Genomic DNA, 22154 nt, shown 5'->3' with positions numbered 1-22154 from the left:
CATACAGGCAAAATCCTCTTCCTGTTGCCTGTGACTTACTGCTACTGAAGGACAATGAATGGCAGCCTAAAATATTAATCAGAAGGGAAAATGCAAATGAAGGTTGTTTTGTTGCTAGTAGGTTGTTTTAAAATTACCAAAAGCATGATTTGAATTGCTTTCGGTAAGATCAATGTGAAAATGTAGGACTATTGCCAACTTTTGTGAGTTTTCAGTTATTGCTTGATCGATTAAACTTGTAATTTACCTCTTAGTTATGAGGTTTTAGGTGAGGATCTGCACAAAACAATACTAAAATAATATTTCACAGTTACGTTGTAGGAGTCAGCAGATTCACTGTAAAGACTGAAATATACCTCATCGCTTGTTCTGCAAGTCATTTGCTAGGCTCAAACCATTCACTGCTTATTTTTCAAGTCTTACACAGAGGCAGACTGAAGTTGCTACTGGCTTTAGGTAGTTAAACCCCTTAGTCAACACAAAATAGTAGCTGTTATTTTAGTTTGTGCTAGTATATACTCTGTGTTTAGCTCTACTTTTTCCGAATTTGAACAAGGAGCTCCGGAAGTGTTTTTCTGGTTTTGAGGGGGACTTAGTCATATCTGCTTTTTTTTTTTTGATCACGTTGAAGAGAAGTTTATATATTGGGATAAGATATGTTCAAAACCTGTCCATCTAAGATGTACAGTGATAGTACTATACCCAACTGCAGTTTTTTCAGATCAGGAATATGATACAGGTTTTGAACTAAGTATCTCAGTGGTACCCAGGCAGCTCTTTGTATCTGTCAGCTCTTACTGCCAGGGCAAGCTTCACAATTTTTTTTTTTTTTTTTGGTGGCACTGGGGTTTGAACTCAGGGCCTTATACTTGCTAGGCAAGCACTCTACCACTTGAGCCACTTTATCAGCCCTGGCCAGGGCAAACTGTGTAGACTAAGTGCAGAGCTTGTTTGGGGTGCATAGTTTAGAACCTGGGTATAATAATTAATAGATGAATTGGTTTACTGGTCGTGGGTTCAGATAATCACTTTGGCTGATTTTTATGCATCTGTTCTTGGAGCTGCTCTTAGGGAAGGGTCATCCAGTTACAGATCAGAGGGAACGGAAATATTCAGGTGCTAGAATACCACTGTATGTGGAATTTCATCCAGCTGTTTCTCACATGTTTGAGGAAATGTCTGGCCCTCACCCCAGGGTGGTCAGGAAGTGACATCATGGCCCCTTCTATCCTTACCCATAGGGTAAGGTAAGATGTCTACACCATCTGGTGCCTAGACAGTTTGTCTCACAGTTTCCCCTTCACTCCTAGCCCTGCTATATGGGCAGGCACAGGAGTGTCTCCTAGGAGGTTCTGCAGGTTTTCCTGATTGGCACATTTTGTTCCTTGTCTCTCTTGGGTTTTCAGTTGAATTTCTGGCTGTGTTAAAACTCTTGGTGAGTTACAAATCTGACTTAGGAAAATAAAACCGTGCAATGTCTTAGATTGGTTTCTAATAAGGTCATCCTCTGAGGAGCAAAGGCATGATATCTGCCCTGGAGCCTCTCAGAGCCCCACCAGGCAGCTGGACTTTTCATTACAGCAGAGACCCTAATTCCTTAGGTAGACAAAGGGAAGCTGGACACCCACAGGCTAAGGCTGGCAAAACTTTCAGTCCCACGTGGCACCTGCAGGGCATTGGCACATCCATGAGGAACGCCTCTCTGGCAGATTCAGCCCAAAGCTGTGATGCTGGTTTGCCCACTTGACCCCCTGCATTGCAGTTCAACAGGCTCATTCCCTCCGTCATCCTTCCATTTGTAATTTGGAGCCCCATTCATAGGCAGTTTTGTCTTGAAGCTATCCCATCGCAGGTGTGCAGCTTCTACCACACAGGCTTCTCTAGCACGGAATAGAGAGGGAGAACTAATTGATACATATTTTTTGATTGCTTCTTATTAAAGTGGCTTCTAAAGTCTTTTCATTCTCTTTCTTTCTTTAGAGGATGAAAGTCCTGGACAGATCTATCACCGAGAGAGAAGAAACGCCATCACTATGCAGCCTCAGAGCGTGCAGGGGCTCAGCAAAATCAGTGAGGAGCCCTCCACGTCTAGTGACGAGAGGGCCTCATTGATCAAGAAGGAAATCCATGGATCCCTGCCACACCTGGCGGAGCCCTCTGTCCCTTACCGTGGGACCGTGTTTGCCATGGATCCCAGGAATGGTTATATGGAACCTCACTACCGTAAGTGCATCTGGCCAGTTGGCCCTTGTTCAAGCAAGCATGCGTGTGCGCTGTATAGATTATTAACCTTATAGGATTCATGCTTTCCACCGTTTTTCCTACCTCTATTTCTTTGTATTCCTCTGCTTACTTAGAGACAGTTTCTTACACGTTTGACCAATTTCAGGTCTTTTGGAGGCAGCCTTTAGGATGTGGTCCATTTGTGGTGAATCCACATGGGTCTTTGCTGGAACTGGATCCAGATTTGTTCCAAGCAAGGAGAAACTGCTGGAGAAAAATTGGTTGATGGTGGGAAACTATCAAAGCAGGCTGCCTTAGGAGAAGTCTTTCATGGCAGCTATTCTCAGATTTCTTTAATGATTTTGGCTATGTCTAGCCTTAATGATTTGTTAACACAAACTTAAAAAAAAAAAGACAAATCAGTGCTAAATTTGTGAATATGGAAAAATTTTCTATGAGCCCTACTCTCCTTTCTAACAGGTGTGCCAGAGACTTTGGAAACTATTTTTGCAGCCCAAAGTTCATGAAGCTGACTAGGACTCTGAACACAAGTACACAAATGGAAGGTTTTCTCCAAAAGCAGAATATAAAGAAAATATTTAAGGGTTCAATTTATTTCTGGCCTGTTTCCAGTTAAAAAGCACAATTTGGTTGTGGTGTAATGAAGTTCACGTTGAGGTGCCGAAGCTCGCACGTCTTGATCTCAAATTTATCACCTTGCCAGAATACAGACTTGCCATTGAACCTTCTTGGCTCCAATTCCAGATGATCCATTGAGCTCCAGAGATGGGGACTGGTTTGTGTTTCCCTTTTTCCACATCATTCAGAAATTTTAGTGTTTTAAGGCAAAAGGTCATTAGCCAGATGACTGATTAGTGAGGACAGCTGATTAGTGCATGTTTTTTTGCTCAAGAAAGTGCCCAGGATAAAAGCTAATTTCATTCCTTCATTAGTTGGCTCACAGCAAAAGGGAATGCTCAGTCATCAGATCAAAGGGTCTCACAGCAACCTTAAGTCCCAGCAACTGCTTTTCCCCACTTGCCAGGGCATATTGTTGGAAAAAAAATGGAAGATACATTACTTTCTAAATGGATAGCATATTTTTTTTAAAGAAGTGGTCAGAATTATGGAAGAAAAGGACTTATGGAGTCTTCTGAGGTTTTTTTTTGAAAAGACTGTTGCTTTTCTGTTTAAAAAGTGCTTATGGGTCCTTTAAGCACTTCCTACATCATGTCGAAGTTGCTTCTGTAGATTCAGAAATATGGAGAAGATGTACTGGACAGGTCCTTTTCCTCCTCACATTCAAGCTTCATTTCATTTTGTTTTTCTTTACTGTTAGGCATAGATTTAAAAATAGCATCGATTGAATTTTTTTCTGAGCACATTCTGAAGTTTCCTACATGGTATTTTTATTCTGTGTCTCTCTTAAATATCATCCATGCACAAAACATCAGGGGTCCCTAAATACTTCCTACCCAGGCTATACCCTGATATACACCTTGCTTTTTCTAAAGCATAAGTCTAGATGCTTGCCACAAGCTCCTTGCAGTGTTTTGTCTCATATGTGAACACAAACTTTTCCCATTGCATACTGATGTTTTGTTTTCTTTTCCAGATGTCCACTAATTAGTGAGGTATTTAATTAGTCAGGACAGTTGATGAGTACCTCTCCATTGGCTGATGGGAGTGAGAACCGTTAGCTGTGCCATTCAATGTACAGCTTGTTCTTGGTTCGTTTGTTTTAACGGTTTCCCCCATTCAGTCCTCCGCCTGTCGTCTGAGGGACTGGCTCTCTCCCCACCTGGGACTCTCCTCCTTTCCTGGTGGTCTGTGTTGACCCATCTCCTGGACCTCCAATGTCATTTTAACTAGCATTGTGCCCTGAAGAGCTTGTAGTGAGATTTTATTCATTCACAGTACCTATTTTGGGAACACAACCCATAGGTTGGTTATTCAGATTTTCCCACTATATTGTTCAAATCAGTATTAAAATACATTATGTGATAACTTACAAACTAGATTAAGTCACCTGGCACCAAATAACAAATGAGATTTTGCTGTATCATTCCAATGTTCTCTCTAAACTGGTCATAAATAAATTAGATCATTACATGGGTAATATAAACAAGGAGTCCTAGAGATCATATAGTTTTGCTCAGGACTCAGAGAATTTGGATTCAAGTTCCAGCTTTTCACTGTTAGCTGTGTAATAACACACTTGAACAATGTGTTGACTCTTCTGAGTATCGTTTTCTCTCTCTTAAAGAAGGGTAATAACACAATTGCCTCTGCCATGGAGTTCTTGTATTAGATTGATGTAAATGAAGTCTCTGGCATATATTAAATGCCTCAAAATTATTAAGGTATATCTCCTTCCTCTTCTACTTCCTCCTTTTCCTTTGTTTCTTCTCTTCTTCCCTTGACATCATCATCACCTGATGTGTTTACTCACCAAGCCAAGTCATTTTTGTGACAGTGATGTTTGGTTCAGCGTAGACTGGCTTTTTTCATCAGATCTGGTTACCTGTCTTCCCAAGAGCAGTATCTTCTATAAACAGGATGAGAAATGAGTGGGTTGTAAACCTGAGGAGAAGAGTTGGTGTAGTTAGAACTCCATGTTGTGACTTTTCTGAAGGTAATTTTTTCTCACAAAACTTAGTGGACTGACTGTAACTTTTTTCTGTTTTGCAAGAAAAGACATTTCAAAGCTTTTAAATGTGTCTAAGAAGTTTTTGCACTTGAAATTCAAAAAATATTTTATGTAACAAATGCAAACTTAAAGCATTCAGAAAAATAAAAATGTTCGATATCACTTATGTATATGAAGTAATTTAAAGATATCCTAAATTACTCAGGGTCAGATAGGATATGGCTTTATTTTTTCTAGAATCTTGTTATTTAATCTTCTACAACAATCACAAGTATTTTTTAGACACTTCAAAATAAAATCTGCCTACCTCACATGGATTTAATTATCAAGGCAAAGCTAATGACAGGTGATAAATTTTCTAAGAACTTTTTTAATGTATTTGAAAAGAAAGTACTCACTTTTTAAAACAGTTTTGATCACATTTGTGTACCTTGTGTGTAAAAGTTATCTCTACCCTGCAGTGCTGGTCCACAACCCAAGTGTAGCTCGAGTTCCATAAACATCTGTATAGGTCATTGCCCATTCCCTTGAGTTGTTTCCAGCTTTAGGGGGCAAATGGAGAGAAAACACTCCTTGAATGTAGTGTGGCTGGCTCTGTGAACACTCACGGCAATTCCTTCATTTCTCTGTGGTTGGAAAAAGTAGAATTTTCAAGATGTCTAATTCGTGTTTCTATATATACTAACTTTGTATTTCTAAAGTGTGGGTAGGCTTCCTGTAAGACCGGAAAAGAGGGGAAAATTTCTCCCCTCCCCCCTTCAGAAGGACATCTGTAAAATTTTTATTGCATAACATTTTATTATACTTGGGTATGCAACATTGCATCTTCACAAATTGTAGTTAGGCAGAATTCAAAGTATTTTAGGGTTTGACTTAAAAAAAAAAAGGAAAAGCGAAGAGAAAAAGAAAGAAATCCCAGGGATAGCAGGCACTTCAAACATTCCCAACATGTGTTTGGAATAAAACCTTCACAGGGGTTACTGGGGATACTCTCTCGTGGAGGGTAGCTGTGGATGGGCTGTATATCAAGGCAAGAAAGCAGACATGCATGCTGCTTGCCTCAGACATGGTGTGGTGCTGACAGGTTCTCGGCCGCAGGATCTCTAGTGCTTTATAATTTGGGAGACTGTGAGGGCTGGAGTTGGGGGCTTGATCTGTTTCTACTGGAGTCAGAGCAAGAGTCCTCATCTCCTGCTCAGAGATTTCAGAGCAGTTTTTTTTTCTACCCTACTCCAACCGTATCCCGATAGTTCAAGCCACCATCACCCCCTCCTTTCATTTACTGCAATGTATTTATTGTTTTATAAACTTGCAAAGGCAGGTGACAATAGTTTAAGTATTCCTGTGCCCTGACCGACACTTAACTTTTATTCTCTCCCTTTTACAGAGAACATGTGTTTCCTTGTCTTTCCTCTTACTGCGTAGAGTCTAGGTTTCTAGTGATCCCTGCAGGGGTCTGTGTGCGAAGTCTGTTGGAGTTAGCAAGTGTGTCTTAAGAGAGCCACTGCTGGTTTTATTCCAGGGGACAGAGAGATACCTCCTTTTGGGAAAGTTCAGGTCTCCTTTACAGTCTTACAGCTGTGTGAAGATTGCTTTTCTTCTGCCCCCACCAGCAGTAATTCCTCATGGAAACTCTGATTCATTCCTTCATGCAAATGCTTTGATTGAAAACACACTACGGTATTCTTCCTTATGTTCCCCAGCTCAAATGACAGAACTATTAGTTGCTAATTAGCAAAACCTGAGGAATTTGCTTAAAGAAAAGAAACTGAATTGTTAATTGGCTTCCATTTATTTTCTGGGAAAAGCTGTTATGCTGAGCCCACTTGAATTTTTGTGTGTTTTTAAAAAATGCACATCCAATTAGTTTTTCTCCTACCTGTCTGTCTTTATGTTAGGTACTTTGCACACGCCTTAGAAATACATCTAAGTGAGAGGGAGGGGATGTGCATTTTACATATTTAATAGGTGCACCTGCTCACATTTCTCTTACTTTCCGACTGTCATCTTGAGGCTATGAGAGACAATAATGCCTACAAGGCATAAATGAACAGTTTTGTGTTGACCGAACTGCAAAGGCAGTGACAGTTCCCTGAGCACCTAGTTCCATTTTCATCCAGATTGTCTGTATGTCTTTGGAGAATGGCTGATGAGTGAATCAGGATTTTTTTTTTCCCCTTGAATTGTATACTGTTTACCTAGAAAGACTGATGTTGGGTCATCCTCTGGGGCCTTTGCTGGCTACCTTGCCTCCTCAGCTATTATTCTTGAATTGCAGCGGGCGTGGGCGGGGCGCTGAAGTGAGGAGATACAGACAAGTCTCTGAACCTTTGCATAACTGTTATGTGTGAGCGTTAGACACAATGCTTTACTTGCTGTCTCTTGGAAATTCAGCATAGTGACCTCGCTTTCTTTGACAACCCAGAGGTAATATTTGAAAGCTAGAAACGATGAGCCATTTCTATAGACCTCTAAAACGCTATACTTGCAAAGTCACAGAAAGCCATAGAAATATGGAAATAATTCTTAGGGTTTCAGATTTGAACTCTTGTCAATGAATCTTGACTAGTCAGGTGCCTGACATGAGTCGATATGTTTCAGTCTTGGGAGATCATGAGTGAAACTTGGAAACAAATCACTGAGAAAAGTACTGTAGCATTTGGAAAGAAAAAATAGTTACTGATTGTATCCAATAATTTTGGGAATAGATTTTTTAGAGGGAGCTGGAGCAAGCATGTCTATGAGGAAAAGAAAGAAAAGGCCAAAGGAGACTATACTTCCCAGAGAAAATTAGCCTGATGGCAAGTCAGTTCAGCCCTCTTCTAGCCTCCTATCGCCTTCTCTGTAAGCAGGTCTAGCTCCCTTTGGTCTTCTGCAGAGGTGTCAGCCCTGCCCTTGGTGGTTGGCTCATGTGTTGCTTCTCCTGGACCAGTTCTTTGTTTTCCTCCTTACATCAAATTCTACTTGTTCTTCAAGGCCTGTCTAAAGACATGGCTTGAGTTGGGGGTGTGACTCAGTACTGGAAACAAACAAAAGAAGGAAAAAAAGAAGAAGAAAAAGAATGTGACTCCTTTGACAGTGTTCTTCAGTTATCATCTTACAAGTATACTCCACAGAGTTATGTAATTCTTGCCCGAAAACACTTGTGTTGGCTGTATAGAGAAAAACTTGATTAGTCTAAGGGCAGTATTTAGTTTTCATGTCTATCAGAATCCCTAGGGCAGAGAAGTTAGGAACTGTAACATTGCCTGACCATAGCCTGTCCATGAGAAGTGGCTCCTTGGCAATTGGAAGAGATGTAGATATTGCTGCTGCCATCTTGCCACCAGTCCTTGTATGCAACCCTAGATCTGACCTCAGCCATGGAGTTCTTTCTGAGCTCGGGGAGTAAAGTACGATGGATACATTCATACATGTAAAAATGGTACATTTTAAATCAGTGATTTGCTTCCAGTCACACATGGCATCTGTAAAGTTGCTGGGATTTTTGTGAAAGGTGGATGGTGGTCCTTTGGGATATGCTGGCAGTTTATCCACAGGATTGGACAGGATTCTTACCATTTTTGTTTTGTTTTGTTTTGTTTTGGCGGTACTGTGATTTAAACTCAAGGCTTCAAGTTTCCTAGGCAGGTACTCTGCTGCTTGAGCCATGCCTCTAACCCAAAGAGGACCCTCCTTTTAAATACTGAAGGACTGGCACAGGAGTACTGCTCCTCCTGCATGTCATGATGCCCATGTAAAATGGGACAGGTTGGGATTTTTTTCCCCCATAGTTAAGGTGAGCATGGTGTTTGCTTGGCCTTTTCCACATTTCTGTGATTTGTCTTATCTTTGAAAACCTCTAGGAAGCTCATGATTTTGGCAACTCTTCCCAACCTGTGAGTATTCACTGTGATCCATGTTGATGGAAGCCCCCACGGACAACTCAACTGAAGAGCAGGAATCTAATTGTTTGAAGATTCCATGCAATTCTTAACCTTTTCTAATTTAATACCCCTCCTCCCATTCACTTTTTAATAATTGGTTTTGGTTTCTTTCCTTCCCTGCCTGCCTCCCTCCCTCCCTTTTCCCTTCCTTCAGTCCTTCCTAGAGAGAAGCAAGTGAAATACTGCCACTCTGGCCATTTCACAGCCATCTGCTAGCAGCTTTCTCTCCCGTTCCCTAATAGAAGGAACATTATCCTTGGCCCTCCTCCTTTTTCTTGTATAATTAAAGAATGTTACCTTTGATGTCTCTTGAAAGCTGCATCTCCCATCCTGCTTTAGCTTTCTTGATCCTGTATCTATAAATGTGTGCTGTGTCTTCATGCTTCTTAGGGAAATGGTCTGATTTCTCTCTGTGCCGTTCACAGTCAGGATTGATGTAGAGTAACAGATCTGGCATTTTATTGCTCTGCTGTCCCTGCCCTCTGATTTGGATTCTCCAAGTGCTCTTTGAAAGTTATCCAGCATCCTCAGTTCTTTAAGGTTTTAAATTTGGTCTCTCCTAAAATGCATCCTTCTTATCTTCCTAATGGCTTCCCTTTTTTGGGGGGTAAAGGCCCAGCTTTTCATTAACCTCGATTCTTGATGAATTTCTCCTCCTTAGAACAAAGTAAAAAAGGATTCCATTGACTGTTTTTTTCCTCCGATTCTTTCTGCCATTTGCTAGCTGAGCTCATTGAGTTGCCTACATGCTTACTGAGTCAGACGAAATGAACCAGTCCCTGATTCTGTGGAACTCAGGCTAGTTGGATGTAGATAGCTAAGCCTGACAAAAAGTCAACACAGAAGAGTCCTCAGAAGAAAGAGGATGTAGGATCCGTTGGGGCAGACAAGAAATATACTTAACCCAAACATGCCAGTCCAGCGTGCTTCCTGGAGGAGGTGACGTACAAATGAAAGCCTGTGGCAAAGAGGTGAGGAAACTGATCTAGATTGGAAAGGACATTTTGTACAGGCCAGGAGGCCACAGGAATCCCTGACACCTATAAGAACCTAGGAGGAATCTTTGCAATTGGAGGGTGGATTTAGGAGGGAGGCAGGAGACAGGGATGAAGAAGTGCCAGAAGGGGTGGGCAAGTGTCCATGGGAAGCTGCTTGTGCCAACTCTGCATTGGGTCTCAAATGATTCCCAAGACTTGTTTCATGGCTCCTGGAATATTTACACAGACCTTTCAGTGCTGTATTTGTCATCACTAACTTACAGTTTCTGTGTGGCAGAGTTTAATTCTCCTCCACCTTTGAATTTCCTGGTGTGGTTACTACCACCTGCCTCCTTGCCTCTCAGACTTCCATGGCAGGTTGCTGGGCATCCCTTGGTGCAGTCTGTCATACTTTTTCTTAAGACAACCGAATCCATTTCTACTCATTCTCTTAACTGTTGAGCTGCTTTGTATTAGGTAACCCCAATAACCACAATATCCTGATCACAAACCACAAATCTCACACCAGGGCAGTAAATGTGGCTTCATTTCTAATGACTTAATTGTTCTTTATGAAGATGTATTTCAACTTCCATGAAACTTTGAACATTTTTTCAATGTTCACAATGAAAAAAAAACCTCAAACCCTTGAGTTTTATTTCTTTGGAAAACTTCCAGGTCTCTTCCCATCAATCAAACCAGAGAAACAGTGCAAGGAGCCTATGATGAAGTTGGAGATGCGATGGGGACAGAAATACTAGGGCAATTCAGCTGGGAAATCCAGTAGCTAAAACCTCCAGGGGAAGAGGAGAACAAAGACTTGCATTAGTGGAATGAGGCTGCAATTGCCTGCCCTGAAAGAATCTAAGGGTCCCTGGAGTAGTAGACAGTGGCCTCTCTGTGGGGGGCTGCAGGCCTAATCAGTGGACATTGTGCAGGTCAGAGGGAGCCCACTCTAGGAAGACTGGTGTTTACCTTGCCCACTGGGGGGACCCAAATCTGCATGCTGATTGTGCTTCTGACTTGTGAGTGGAATCAAAGGAGAAACCTGTTTCCTAGGTAATTTACAGAGGAGCAGTGAAGTGCACACAGGGGTGCTAAGAAACAAACACCCCCTCTTCTTTGGGCTTTCCTTCCTGGAATAAGCCTGAACTCAAATTGGGCAAGATTTCAAGTCTCCTCTCCTTGTCCCTGTTTTTCCCCTTTGTAAGACATGTCATGCCCTCCCCTCCACCCCAAACTTCCCAGGGGCTTCAGGGGTAACACAGAATGGTGGTTTTCCTTTGACCTTGCTTCCTCCCAGAGGGTCAGCAATCAGCTCCAACTCGATTCCTGCCACCCCAGCTCACATCTCCTCTGCCTCCAATGCCACCCCTCTCTTCCTGAAATCCCTTTACCCACAAAGCTTCCTCCCAGGTCCTTTCAAATGCCAGGCGTTGCAAGTGTTCCTCTGTACCAATACTACTCTTTTCTCAACTCTTTGCCACAAGGCTTCCTTCTGATGTCACCTCCCTGTCTTCTGGTTGACTCTTTTGATCCAGTGTGCAGCTTGTTTCCATATTTAACATATAAATGTATGACATTTTAAACATAGCATGTGTCTATCACGCTGCCACAAATTGATGTGGAGAGAAGTCAGTGAACAGAGGCAACTGAATGCTTCTTGGGGACCCAGCCCTTCCCATCACACCACTGATAGGGCCTGCTGCAAGTCTCACACATTGGGTACATGGAATCTGATATTTATTCTCCTTTCAAAAAGTCTATGTTCTTTTGGTGAGCCTGCTGGGACTCACTTTCTAGGTCCTCAGGGGCCAGTGTTTGCCAATATAAATCAAGTCCTTGTTCTCAAAGCTGTCTTTCTGGTGGCAAGACACACACCAAACACCTAGATAGAGATATCAGCAAGGAAACAGCCCTTGATGCTTTGAGGATACTACAACAGGTGATATGCTAGGGAGGTTGGGTGGAGGGGCAGGGAGTGCTTTGCTCAGGAGGCGGCTTGTCAGACAGAAAGCCAGCCTTGGGGAGATCTGAGGGGAGAGTCTTTCTGTGGAAGAGCTTTGCTATGGCAAGTGCTGCTACAGAGAGAGTGTGGGCCTGGCCAGGGGGTGGGGTAGTGTGACTGGGGAAGTGCCTCAAGGTATAATGGGAAGGTATAATGGGAACTCACTGTGGTATGATTTTGTTTTAGGACCATTACTCCAGCTGGTTCACATGTCATAAATGGGCGAAATGGAGGCAGAGGGACTTAGCAGGCTGTTGCAGTGACCTGGCTAGGAAACGATCCTTTTTAGAAAGTATGACCAACAGGTCTTGAGCCTTCCCTCCACACCACATTTTACATCACAGGTTTTGCTCTGGAACTCATTAAATCCTCACAACAACTTCATGAGAAGATGTCATGATTTTCTCTTTTTTTTAACATATGAGGAAATTGAAGCCCAAGAAGACTAAATTGCCCATTTTTACAAGGTTCGTTTCACACAATTTTGCCCTTAGCTGAGGTTCTTCACTCTTGCTTCAGAACTGACAAGAATCCAAATTTCAGTCCAAACCTATGCCAGACCCAGGCTAGGTGGGCAGTGGTTCGAATCAGCCTACCAGAGGAGACTGGGAACTCTGTCCCAGGGCCCGCGTAGTGGTGGTACAGTTGGTGATGTACAAGGGCTTGGAATGCCGATGCTCAGAGTCAGGGAGGGCACACTGAGTCACAGTCGAGCCACTGGGTGTTTTTCAGCCATATCCCAGCGTCCATGAGGCAATAGGTTCTTGTACTTACTACCTGTGTATTCAGGTATCCTTAAATGAGAAAGAATGAGAAATTTATGCTTAATCAATACTTTCCAGAGAAATTGAAGTTACCTGTGAATTTATAAGAAGGCTCAGGATCCTCTCTGGGTCACTATTTGGGGGATATAAATGCCAGGAAATAGCAGCAATCATGCCAGGTCCATATGTAGAGCACTCAGCACTGGGCTGAGGACTTCATGATATGATCCTCTTTGGTTTGCACCTGAATTAGCTGAGATTGAGAGAGCTCATGAGGCTGTCCGTGGTGCCCATTGAGTCTCGAATTCAGGATTTAGAATTGGGATGAAGGAAGGAGGCCCTTCCTTTTCTACCTGGTTTGTTAATCTTTCGCTTCCCCACTGTGTTCCTGTTGCATCAATGCAGTTGCTTTTTATTTATTTTTTTTGACAGCACTGGGATTTGAACTTAGGGCCTCAAGCTTGGAAGGTGCTACCATTTGAGGCATTTCGCCAGCCCTTTTTTGTGTTGGGCTTTTTCAAGATGGGGTCTTGTGAACTATTTGCCCAGGCTGACTTTGCACTGAGATCCTCCTGATCGCTGCCTCCTGAGTAGCTGGGATTACAGGCATGGGCCACCAGCGCCCAGCCCCAGCTGCTTTTGATGGCATAGTGGTGTTGTGAGCATAGGCTGTCTGTACAGAGCCATTCATTATGTGATCTCCCCATTTTAAAAACCAGCCAGTCTTGAGTTCTTAGCACTGTCCCATGTCAACAGATAATACTGTATCTGGCCCTTTCTGTGCCTTTTCTGGGGCCAGCTTCACCAGCTGCACAGAGGTCACCAAAGTCCCTCACCTGTCCTTTTAGGTGGCTTTACACAGGGCAGCAAACCACCCTGTCTCTCCTAACCTTCAAACCTCTTTCAGTTATAAATACATTGGAATGCTTACATCAGGGGAAGAGAGACAGACAGATAGTCAAAGAGGAAGAAATCTTCTTGCAAAGGCATCTTGGTATCCCACTAGTGTGGACAGTTCATTGCCACCTGACTTTGGCAGAGAATCTTAAGCATGATTAAGGGGCTGGAGAGATGATTTCTGAGAAAAGATGAAAAGGACCAAATATGGATGACAGGGCCAGCACAAGCTGAAGTCAGTCATGACAACTCTCAATAATAACTTAAAGAAATCAGCACTCAGGAAGGACAAGACTGACACCATGAGCCCCTGTGTATGGGTAGGAGGTCTCTGGGGACCATGGAGGAGAAGAACCATGGAATCCCTTTCTGATGCAGGGACCCACGGTGCAGGTAGGACTGATGTTTGCTGCAAAGACAAGTGTGAAACTTCAGTCCCTACCTGTATACACTTATGTTTCAGGGGGCTTGATGTGACCCCAGATAGATCTGGAGGTGTGTGATAAAGATACATGTTGTAACAATGCTCCCTCTGTATCGGGAAAATAAGAGAAGTTAACGGCGAGACTGTGATCCGAGAAACCCTATCACTAGAATAGTCTAAAAATTATGGAAAATTGTTGCAAGGCTTTTAGAAAAGGCAGAGGGATAACTGCTTAGATATTTTTATTGGGTCTCTCAACATTAATTGAGCTCTCCACATAGTAGAACAGAAGGTATGACCCTTGCTCTTGATTTTATACTTTGGGGAAGAGAAACCTGAAGCAACACGTGCAAATAATTAAGTCACATATCGACAAGTGTAAAATGGCAAGATGAAAGGCAGGACCAGGTCTGGTGAGGGCAATTTCTGATTCCAAGGGGCTTTTTACAATAGAGCTTTGACTCTACGGCAAATTTAAATCCAGTATGAAATTTCTCCTAATTAACATTGCCCTTCTTCCTTCCAAATATCAAATTTATGGACTCGAAGAAATTCACATAACACATACGCCGAGGCTGCGTTTTCTTTTCTGCTTGATCTGTTCCAGCTGTTATTAACTTTAATGTCTAACTTTCATTAATTTATGAGGAGTTCTGAGCTGCAATCTGGAGTGCTCCCCTGAATTTTAGACTTTTGGGGGGTGGATTTCACATGAGTTCATCCTGACTCTTGCTAGTACTTCAGCCAGGCATGTTGGTTTATTGCTGGTTTTGGGGCTTTTGTGTGGTATTGGCATGAGCTGTCCTAGCTCAGCGAGGTGCACAGCCAGGCTTTGTCACTTCTGAGTGCTCTCTGCCTTGTACCTGATTAGTGGGACCTGCATGTCCTTAGCACCTGCCCCTGAAATCCAAGAAGCTCATAGTGGTAGGTTTTCTGGGTTTTTGTAGGTATGCCCTCTGAATTCAAGTACATAAAAGGTTCATTTGGTAACTTTTTTTTTTTTTTTAAATACTTTCCTTTTGGTAGCAGGGCAGGCTCGTTCTTTTGATGCCACGCTCCTGCTATTAATCTTCAGGTTTTCTGAAGAGTCCCTCTCATAATGAGCCACAGGTGAGTGTGACGCTAAGGCACACATTCTTTTCTGCAGCTCTGTGTCCCCACCATTAAGATTTCAATCAGACGCTCTGCTACACAGAGCTTGATGTCACAGCTATGACATCTCTTCTGAGGAGAGTCGAAGTCCAACAGGGTGTGACCATGTAGTGTCAGAGCGTGAGCCGGCTCTGCTGCCCCGACCCGACCCGCAGGGCAGGTGGAGTGAGCCTCCCATGCAGACTGGTCGGGCGCTCCGCAGCTTTGCGAGTTAATGAACGTGGAGGCACAGGCAACACTCATGTGTGAGTGTCATTATTTAGTTAACCATATCACGACCAAGGTGGAATGCTTGCTTATTTTAGAACCTGCCAGCCTACTTTTGTCAAGAGCCAAGACAAAAACAGAAACATTGTGGGCACTTGTATTTTTCTTTCTCTGTTGTTCCTTTTATTTTCTTTCCCCTGAGTTGACTGACTGAAGGAGGAAAAGCATTTTTATATAACTTTTATATGTATTCAAAAATTTCATTTGCATACTCCTTACTGATTCCCTATAACAGTAACTTTGTTTGTTGCTGTGTTTCAAATCAAACCCAGGGCTTAAGGCCAGCACTCTATGATTGAGCTACACCTCTAACCCCGTTGTTTGGATATTCCTAAAAGAGAATATTGCTTTAGAAATTAATGTTGAGGAGATAGAAGTAGCGTGATTTGAGGCCAGACCATGGAAAAAACTAGCAAGACCCTGTCTCAAAGAACAAGCTGGGTGGGGTGGTATACATGTGTAATCCCAACTAATCGTAGATGTAAGTCTGAGTATCTGGGTCCAAGGCTTACCCAGTTTCCTAAGACTTTATCTGAAAAATAACACAAAAAGAACTGGGATGGTCAAGTGGTAGAGCACCTACCAAGAGAGCACAAAGCCCTGAGTTCAAGCCCCAGTACCACCCTGTTCCCCTCACTAAAGAAATTAATACTGAAAGTGGTCTTTGTAGGAGAGGTTTTGTACTCAGGTGTGAATAACAATGGTGTATATAAAGTGACGTGCACACAGTTAAGCAGGTGATTTTTGAAAGGGTGTTGAGTGAGTATTACTTGTGTTCTTTAGTGCTTACTCTATGTTTAAATGTCTTCTACACTCTCCCTCCAGTCTTGGCTTAATGTTCCGTGAGATGATACTCTGCTAAAGGCCTCATGAATCCACCTGTTCCTGCTGGCTCGTCTCTGTCCAGTGCTGTCAGATCTAGCAGCACTGAGAGGTGGTGCTCTGAGGACACCAGAGTGGATTGAAACTTGGGAGGCTGTAGCCTTCCATCTACTCACAAACTGTAAAGAGAGTTTGCTAGGATTCTGCTCCAGAATGACACTCCAAAATAAGCCAGCTGTGTCAGGTGGAAGAGAAGTTTTCTCCTTGAAACAAATTTGTAGAAGCTCTTTATAATTTGACATTTTATTATAATCTTATTAAAACTATAAGTGACAAGAAATGCAGGCTCATTTCAACAAATCATAAACTACTGATAATCTTTCAGGATGGAAAGCTACAGTGGCCCCATCCTTCCTTCTCCAACCTAAGGACACTTGTCACTGTGTTTGTTTTTGTTCTTTTAGCAGACAAATATTACTGTCCCAGAAATGCTTAGCTCCTTACTTCCTGACATATGAACTTCAGATTTTTTTACTTAGTACAATTTATTGGCACTCCAATATGCAAGTTTGCCTTTAATTTTCTAGCACTGTACCCTCCTTTTTTCAGTATTGATAGTATTTCTTTGTTAGTCATTTTATAAGGTTAAAGCACATCTTAAATTTATAGATGGGGCTGTTAGGTCTCCCTTCTCCATCTGTATCCCATTTTCTGGAGTCTACTTTTCTATAAGAGTGTCAAGGTTGTGGTATTACACTTATAACCACATCTGCTAAATTTTGTCCATAAGTTGACTTTTAGAAAGTGAACATCAAGAAAGCCCACGCCTCATGGTTGTGCCTCCCTGTTGGACCAGTAGAATGCTAAGCTGTTTTACCTTCTTTGTGGGCTTAGTATGCTAAATGCCAAAGTCAGCCAACAGTGATGGGTCTAGCATTGAGAACAAGTGGTTTGTCAGGTTTTTCTCCTTCTGAGTTGTTTATACACCTGTCACACTACTTTTTAGTAGGTGCTTTAGCTTTTCTCTTCTTATTCGCCTCTATTGTATCCTTCCTTCCACCCCCAACATCCCAATCATATCTTTTGCACTTAAGGGAATGCATCCATCTTTCCTGGACCCTCCATTCTCCTGAGCAGTTGGCACTATGTGTCTCCAGACACCCCCTTCATGATCTGGAACCACCATTTCCCCTGTCTTATGACCTTGTCAGCCTTGATTTATTTCTTTATTTTGCTGCTGCACGTTGAAAATCTTCCCAACAGCAGAGGAGGTCCACTTTCTGAGTCTTTGTATGATGAAAATATCTGTATTCTGCCCTTGCTGTTGGCTTGATAGTTTACCTAGAATTCTAACTTCAAAAGTCTTCCTCCCTGAGCTCTTTGGAGGCGTTACTACATTTCTGTTACTATCCAAAGCTGCTGACGAGAAGTCTGATGCCCCTTTGATTTGTATTCCTTTGAGATGGTTTATTTTTGCTTTCTGGAAATGTTGGAATCTTTACTATGAGTGGTTGGAAAGCATTTCCCCAGATATATTTGTAATTTAATTTTTATTAAATTAATCACTCTTCTTATCATTTGATGGGCCAGTCCAATCTGACAATGCATTCTTTATCTCCTGGGATGGTTTTTATCCTACTGATCCTTTAACAATTTTGTCTACCATGTATTCTCTGTGAGTTCTTCTTAGGATTCTTAGTTGAAAGTTAGCCCTTCTGGATTATTTCTATGTCTCTTATCTTTTCTCTTTTGTTCTTCTGTTCTTTGCTTTTAGTTCTGTGTTCTAAGAAATTTGACTTTATTTTCAAGTGCGTTTAATAATATCTAGAGTCATATTTTTAATTTCTAAGAGCATTAAAAATTCTTTTATTGCTTTATTTTCTTGGCATGTTGCCCTTGGGTTTTGTACGTGACACTTTCTGAAAACTCTCCAGAAGTTTACTTTGCGATTAGTTTTCTCCCATTGATTTTTGTCATTCCATTCTTATGGTCTTCCTCTCCTCATAGGCCTAGTGATCCTAGGTGTCATTCTTGCTGAAACCATGGACAAAGATGGCTGCCCTATTTTCTTCTGCTCAGGCATATAGAGGCTGGCTCTCCTTAGAGCCACCATTGTGACCACACACATTGATGGGCAAGATTTCCTTTAGGGATATAAGGCAGGGCCCTCCACATGCCAGAACAAGAGAGACTTGATCCTGGAGGGCTGGAGGAATTCATTCTTGGGCATCAATTAAAGGTCACACCAATCTTCTAGGATCAATACCAGAAGTTATGACTCCCATGGTGAGTGCACTGGAGTGACAGACCTGGGAGGAGAAGAAGGCACCAAAATCCACCTAAAGCCTTCACATTCCCAGGACAGTTCATTCCATATCTTGAAGAAGAGGCACCTAGATGTTATTTTGGAAAATATCAGGCACCTGTGTCCCTCTGCTGAGTGGCAGGAGGCAGGCCGCATGACTGGCACAGGCATTCTGTGTAAAAGTCTGCCCAGCTTAAGGCTTACTGGGTGGAGTGGCTACCTTCACTTCTTTGCTTCCTTAAAGAATATTCTAGGCTGCTTCTTCTCTACAAGTATTAGTCACTTATAATTCTAGTCTTATCCACTTTGCATCTTGTAGAAACAAGTCTAAATTTCTTTTCTTGATTTTATTTTATGACTGTGTTAAGAGTATGGGCTCTAGAGCCAGACTGCCTGGGTTCATATCTTGGTTCTGCCACTTTTAACAGTGCAGACGTGGGCAACTTGCTTGTTAGCCTTTTGGGACGCTATTTTCTCATCTTGCAGTCGGGCTAATGGGAGCAACTACCTCATAGCCTTATTTTGAGAACTGAATTATGTAATAGCAATAAAGCTCTTAGAAGTGCTTCTTGCAAAAGTAAGTGCTCACAATTACTGTAATTTCTTAGTAGTATTTTTTTTTTTATCATCACTACAACTACCTTCATCTTTTTGTCCCAGAGAGATTATCAGAAGGACAGGCAAGAAATGTGCTTGCCTATGTAAATATGCTGTATTTTTTGATAAGCTGAAAGAGTCTGTCAAATTTAGGATCCAGTCCCAGCTCTACCACCTTCTGGCAGTGACCTTAATCAAGCTCATAAATACTGTCTTCTATTGCCATAACAAAATAGCTGATGCTGAGTACTTATAAAGGAAAGAGGTTTACTTAACTCACAGTTCTGGAGGTTCAAGGGCCCAGGTCTGGGGCATCCTGGCAAGGGTCCCCCTGTCTGCATCACAGAAGTGGAAAGGGAGCTGGCTGCATGCAGAAGGATACAAGCATGTGGGGTCCTCTTGGTTTTTAACCACCCACCCTTGCGGGATCTAACTAGCCTCAATCCCATAGGAGGGCAGTGCCCCTATGACCTAATTACCTTCCACTCTGCCCCTCCTCTTAAAGGGTCCACTTCTCAACACAGTTACACTGGAGACCAAGCTTCCATACACGCAAATCATGTCCCAGCGGTGGCAGGCAGTTTGCTAGGGTGGTGATGGAAAGTGAATGAGGTAAGCATAGAGCCCCGGGCACACTGACTTCCATGCTCTCTCCTCCCCTTGCCACCTGGTTGTCCCCACAGGCTGATGCTGATGCACCAGGAGAGGTGTTCAGGCCACCAATGATTCTCTTCCTCTGAACATGGAGGATCTTTTCTCATGCTTCTGAATCCTTTATAATGTCCCCTAATTTTAACTTTTAGAATGTATTTTACTCTCTTTTTGATTTTATGAATTTGAGAAGCTTGAAAATCAAGGAATTTAACCTTATAGCCCTGTCTAGTTAAAAACCAGGCCCAGTAATTGTTATAGTTTATAGAATAATATACAAAGATTAAATAATATTCCCCCGAGATGGCTACCATTCCAGCCAAAAAGTAACTCAGAAATCTTCCTTCTTGCTACTAGGAGGACTAGACATTTATCTCCCAAGAAAATTGTCCCTAATTTATTTTTTTAACCCAAAGTAGATTATAAAAAACAACAAACAACTAGTTGTATTCAATAAAAGTATATTCAGTAGAAATTTAAATCACATTGTTCAACTCTAACATAGCAAACAATTAAAAATTAAAATGGATGAGATCCTCAAATCATGTCTGAAACTGAGTGCACATTTACAGCCAACCTGCCCTGTAGGAGAGTTTTTCTCCTGATGTCTACATATGTATTCCTACTTTAGTGTCTGTTTTCTTTGATTGTATTTCTTTGTTGCCTGTTAAGTATGTTTTAAGGTAATCAGTGAATACACCTTGTTACAAGTTTATTTTTACCGTGGTTTATTTTAATGGTCACTACACTGTTAAAACTTGGAGAAATCAAAAATACCATATAAAATTATCTCCCTTTTAAATTGGAAAAGTTCTTTTCAATCCGTCCCACATATTATCAGGGTGTAAGGGTCTTCAGTTGCCTGTGCCACCGTGGAGGCTGGCCGTGGTTAAGCGATGGCTGTGGTGAAATGGGGGTGCGTGTGTGTTGTAGACGCCCTGTGTCTGTGCACAGCTTTACCACTCAGCTGGCACTGAGAAGAGGTAGGTGGCAGCTTCGTGAGCTCCAGTCCACGCTGCCCCCTCACTGGAGTGCAGGTCCGTGCGCTCGTGCTTTAAAGCCTGCATCCCTCAAGAGTGGGGAGGAGGCTATGCTGTCAGAGGGAACATCTTTACCCACCTCGGGCAGAGGGGCGTGAGGCAGTCTTTCTGCTCAGTCAGAGCCTGGGAGCAGCGGTCCCTCCTTGACAGGGCCCAGTGGAACAGGCTCATTACTAGAAGAGCTGAGCCACTTCAGAAGTGGGAAGGTGGATGTCCATCAGACAACCAGATCGAGTGGTTAGAACCTGGTGAAAAACTGAATATGAAAAATCCAAAGTGGAAAGCTGGAATGAACTGTTGAGGCCACGGAAGTCGGAAGGCACAGGTGGGTCAAGAATCACTGGGGTTTTCTGTGGTGTCCTCACTCTCTCCAGCCAGAGGCAGCTCTGTGAGCTAGAATCAAGAAGCCATAGCCTCCCAGCTCTTCACGCTGACTTTCTGAAGAAGCAGGTTTTGGAAACTGTAGCATGGGAAGGTTATGATGCCAGCTACCGAATTCCTGGTTTACTTGCTTGAAGCTTTAAGATAACGCACAGAAAGAACACAAACTATGATTTAGAGAAAGTAGTTCATATGACTCCCTGCAAGACTTATGTAGCTGATTTTATTTACCCTTTCCCTTTGCCTACCAGGAAACTCATATTTTTAAGTTCACTCCTCAGTGATTCCAAATCTGTTGAATGTGTGGCCTTGCATGCTTTCTATTTAATTTTCTCTAGGTTTTGACTATCTGGATTGATCTCTGAGCAGTGTCTTATTAGCATTTTCGGCCTTATGAGTTCTGCTAAGCTGCCTGAGATCTGTTTTGAAATGAGGTAGACTGCCAAAGTAACACACTCTCAGTCATTTGGAAAAGAATATAAGCTTTCTCTTGGTGTGAGACCCAGTCACATAAGGAGTGTTTTTTAAAGCAATACATGGAGATAGACTCTGTGGCAGTATATGTGGCTTGTTGAGAAATCTTGTGTTGAGTGATTCAGTTGTGGCCATCTTCCATTCCCTTAATTTGCAGGCCTTTTCAGAGAATTACCACAGTCTGTCCTCCCAGGATGATGTGGAAATGTCAGATACCTCAGCCTCCAAGAGAGGCCCAGAGAAAGCGGGTCCACTGCTTTAGGCCGTGAACTCATCTCACCTGCAGTATCTGTGCACTTTATTACTTTTCCCTCCCATCACTTAAAAAAAAATCCTTTTAAGTTGAATTAGGTTTAGGGAGGTTGGCTTGTCACCATTCTTTCCTCACGTCCCTATGTGCAAGGAATTGGTAAGTCTGTTTTAATATTTTAGTATTTGTATTCGTCCTGTTAAAAAATGTGGTTATTAACGGCATTGCCTGTGATCATTCCTCGTGTTTTCACGTTATCTCAGATATGCAGCTTTCGTATCTCGACTCCCAGCTCCCGGACCCCCATTGTAAAGGGGCTCCCGTCGGTGCCGTCTGGCTGGCCTCA

At 42.5% G+C, this 22154-nt stretch overlaps 1 protein-coding gene across 14 annotated transcripts in view; it reads left to right on the top strand.

Moving 5' to 3' along the window:
• Positions 1-22154, top strand: part of Gli3 (GLI family zinc finger 3) — a 261013-nt gene that overhangs the window by 83530 nt on the left and 155329 nt on the right. For all 14 annotated transcript variants that reach the window (XM_020152773.2, XM_074065365.1, XM_074065372.1 and 11 more), the window contains one exon: positions 1981-2223. In XM_020152773.2, coding sequence (XP_020008362.1) covers positions 1981-2223 — 243 coding nt within the window. The remainder of the gene's footprint in view (positions 1-1980; positions 2224-22154) is intronic.

Source organism: Castor canadensis, chromosome 2, assembly GCF_047511655.1.
Source record: "Castor canadensis chromosome 2, mCasCan1.hap1v2, whole genome shotgun sequence".
NCBI classification, from domain to species: domain Eukaryota; kingdom Metazoa; phylum Chordata; class Mammalia; order Rodentia; family Castoridae; genus Castor; species Castor canadensis.
Note: the sequence above shows the minus strand (reverse complement) of the source record. Positions and strands in the feature narration are given on the sequence as shown.